This window comes from Calidris pugnax, unplaced genomic scaffold (genome assembly GCF_001431845.1).
Source record: "Calidris pugnax isolate Ruff unplaced genomic scaffold, ASM143184v1 scaffold11, whole genome shotgun sequence".
In the NCBI taxonomy this organism is placed as follows: Eukaryota; Metazoa; Chordata; class Aves; order Charadriiformes; family Scolopacidae; genus Calidris; species Calidris pugnax.
The window spans coordinates 12,112,302-12,114,970 of record NW_015090803.1 but is presented as its reverse complement, the minus strand read 5'-3'; the positions used below and the strand labels follow the sequence as shown (position 1 = coordinate 12,114,970).

Sequence of the window (2,669 nt, the reverse complement as noted above, 5' to 3'; positions counted from 1 at the left end):
CCACAAAAAAACCAAAAACCAACCAACCAAAAAAAAAAAAAAGTAGCATACATTCCCAACTTTAGGGAATGAAGGTTCTTCATAGGGATCTGTTTAACTTTTAACAGAACACTGATCTGCTCTTACAAGCATATCTGAATTTTGTGAAAATGACAGTAACTGCAAAGTAATTTCAAGACACAATTACCAAGACGATTAATGCTTATTCTGGTTTTCAGCAAAAAGAAAAGGAGTGTTTATTCGAGGAGTTTCACTCACCGTTTAGTTACAGAAAGAGGGCTATCCTGAATGAAACACTGTCTGGTTGTACAAATGAAAAATGTCACACTACGTATTGGCATTCAACTTCGCTTGACTCAAATGCACTATGAAAGCCACCTTTTCCTCAATGTGAAACGCCAAAGAGTCTATGCTAATGACTTCCCTGAAATATACTTGATTTGTTTTAAAGAGAACAAGAATTTCACTTATTTCCACAACTACAGTGAATCACCGGAAATCTACTATCCAATGTGCTTTAAGTGAAATTTTAAAAGCAAGAATTGCATAAGCAGTATTTATCCAATAATTTCAAGTCTTCGAGACAAAAATGAACTACAAAAAATTTTAAGGGAAATTTTCAGGATGCTGAGGTCACAGAATCTAGCCTGTGCTTGATACATCTAGTCTTATGTAAAACAAGAACACTTCCCTATTTCTCTATCTCTTGCCAAATACTATCATTCATGGAAAGCAGCCAGAGCAACCATGTGGCGGTTAAGACCCACAAACCACATCCCAAAGTGTCTGACACAAAGTAGAGCACATGAAATATACTTTAGCAGGTGTTTAGGTCCATCCACCCACTGCTGCATTGTATATCCTTGTGAAATACAAAATCTGATTTTGAGAAGTCCGAGTTACTTTACACTGAATACTGTATTTCTTAGCATTGAATATCTCGGGTTATTACACTAATTTCAACAGAAAAAGCATTCCTGACCACGATTAAAGTCACTATCAAGTACCAACAGGTTATTTCACTACTGTTTTAATTAGGATCAGCCAAGAAAAAGGATTAGAATTTGAACTCCTTTCGTAATTTAAGACTCCTTTCATAATTTGAGACATATGAGCAGTTACATTAATCTGAAGTACCATTAGAAAAAAGGCACTAGAAAAGCTGCACCAGCAACAGGACACAGGGTCACAAGTGTTCTGCCTTCAGTCCTTGCTCTGTTCCCCTGTCAGTGGTCCACCATCACTAGCTATTCCATTATTCCATGCCATTTGATTTAATTACCACAATTAAAGGGATTTTAAGGGACATACTGGTTTGCATTAGCTCTCAATGTTTCCCACTTTTTTTTTTCTTCCCAATTCTTGTCTTTCAATTTATTTTTTTTTCCTTTTGGTTCATCTCCTTTTCAATCACATTTGCCCTTAAACACAGTACCATTTAACCATGAATTTTCATACCAGATGAGAAACCAAGGAATCTCCTTTTCCTTAAGGATTTAATGTAAAAATTGTCTGAAAATCTATGAGGTTAAAAAAAAAAGCTAATCTGAAATCTAGAACACTTTTGTTGCAATGATAATTTGGAGCCAATAAACAGTGTTGGTTTTCTTTTTTTTTAAATGGCAGCATAGATAGAAACCAGTCTGTGTAGTTCTAGAGGGGAGAGAGTAATTTATCCAACGCAATTTCTATTTAACAGAAAACAAGCAGTTGCCATTTCAGTGCTTGAATTTCAGTGTTAAAAGGGAGAAAACCAACTGGAAGGCACACCACGACGATTCCAAAAAGCAACACTTTGGAGTAAAAACGTTTCATGTACTTGTTTTCTTCCTTCAGTTGTACATTAGTAACTTCCTCTTACAGTAAGAGCACCACACACCCATACACACACAGAGAGCACTTTTGCCATGTCCTCCCATCCCAAATTACAGAAAATGTACATAGTGTTTAAAGGTAAATTTGGCAGAAAAAATAGACTTTTTACTATCTATGCTAGGAAAAAACACATACATCTCTCAATCCTTAATGCATCCAGAGATGAACAAATCGAAGAGGAAGGAAAAAACCAAACAGGACAGCACAGTGACCAGCTGCAGAGGCTTACCAACATTTGGGCAAGAAATCTTTGGACAGTAATTGAAGTATTTCAAACATTAGCTCAGTTTTCTGATTATTGTGACGATAAAGAGGAATCTTTATCCAGAAGACCATCATTACAGGGATAAATATGGGGGTTGAATGTCACCATATTTTGGAAAAAAACAAAAGCTCGAAACCACACAATGGGTTATCCTTTCTGTAATAAAGAAAACACTACATTATACTTATGCAAAGACTTAAAAACAATGCATATCCATTCAAATTGTATTTATTTAATGACACTGTAATGCAAATAAGTTAGGTCCATATAAACTCCATTTTGTTGTATGTACAACCTATGCCATTAGCAAGCTGATTGTGCCAGCTGGTGTAAGTGTCCGGCTCATCCTCTGGAATGTACGTATCTTCAGACACTTTCTCTGTCCATCGGCTGGTTCTACAACAGCACCGCCACATCTCTCATCCCCAAAGTAGACTGAAAGGGACAGGGCAGGGGGGGGGGAGAGGGGAGGAGGAAATGAAAGTCAGATTGGCAGCAGGTTTTTGTTTTTAAATGGATATTTGTAAAG

General features: G+C 36.6%; 1 protein-coding gene across 1 annotated transcript in view; it reads right to left on the bottom strand.

The window, feature by feature from the left end:
* Positions 1-2,352: 2,352 nt before the first annotated feature.
* Positions 2,353-2,669, bottom strand: part of TOMM7 (translocase of outer mitochondrial membrane 7 homolog (yeast)) — a 5,046-nt gene continuing 4,729 nt past the window's right edge. Inside the window, exon 3 of the mRNA XM_014937747.1 lies at positions 2,353-2,575. Coding sequence (XP_014793233.1) covers positions 2,560-2,575 — 16 coding nt within the window. The 3' untranslated portion in view covers positions 2,353-2,559. The remainder of the gene's footprint in view (positions 2,576-2,669) is intronic.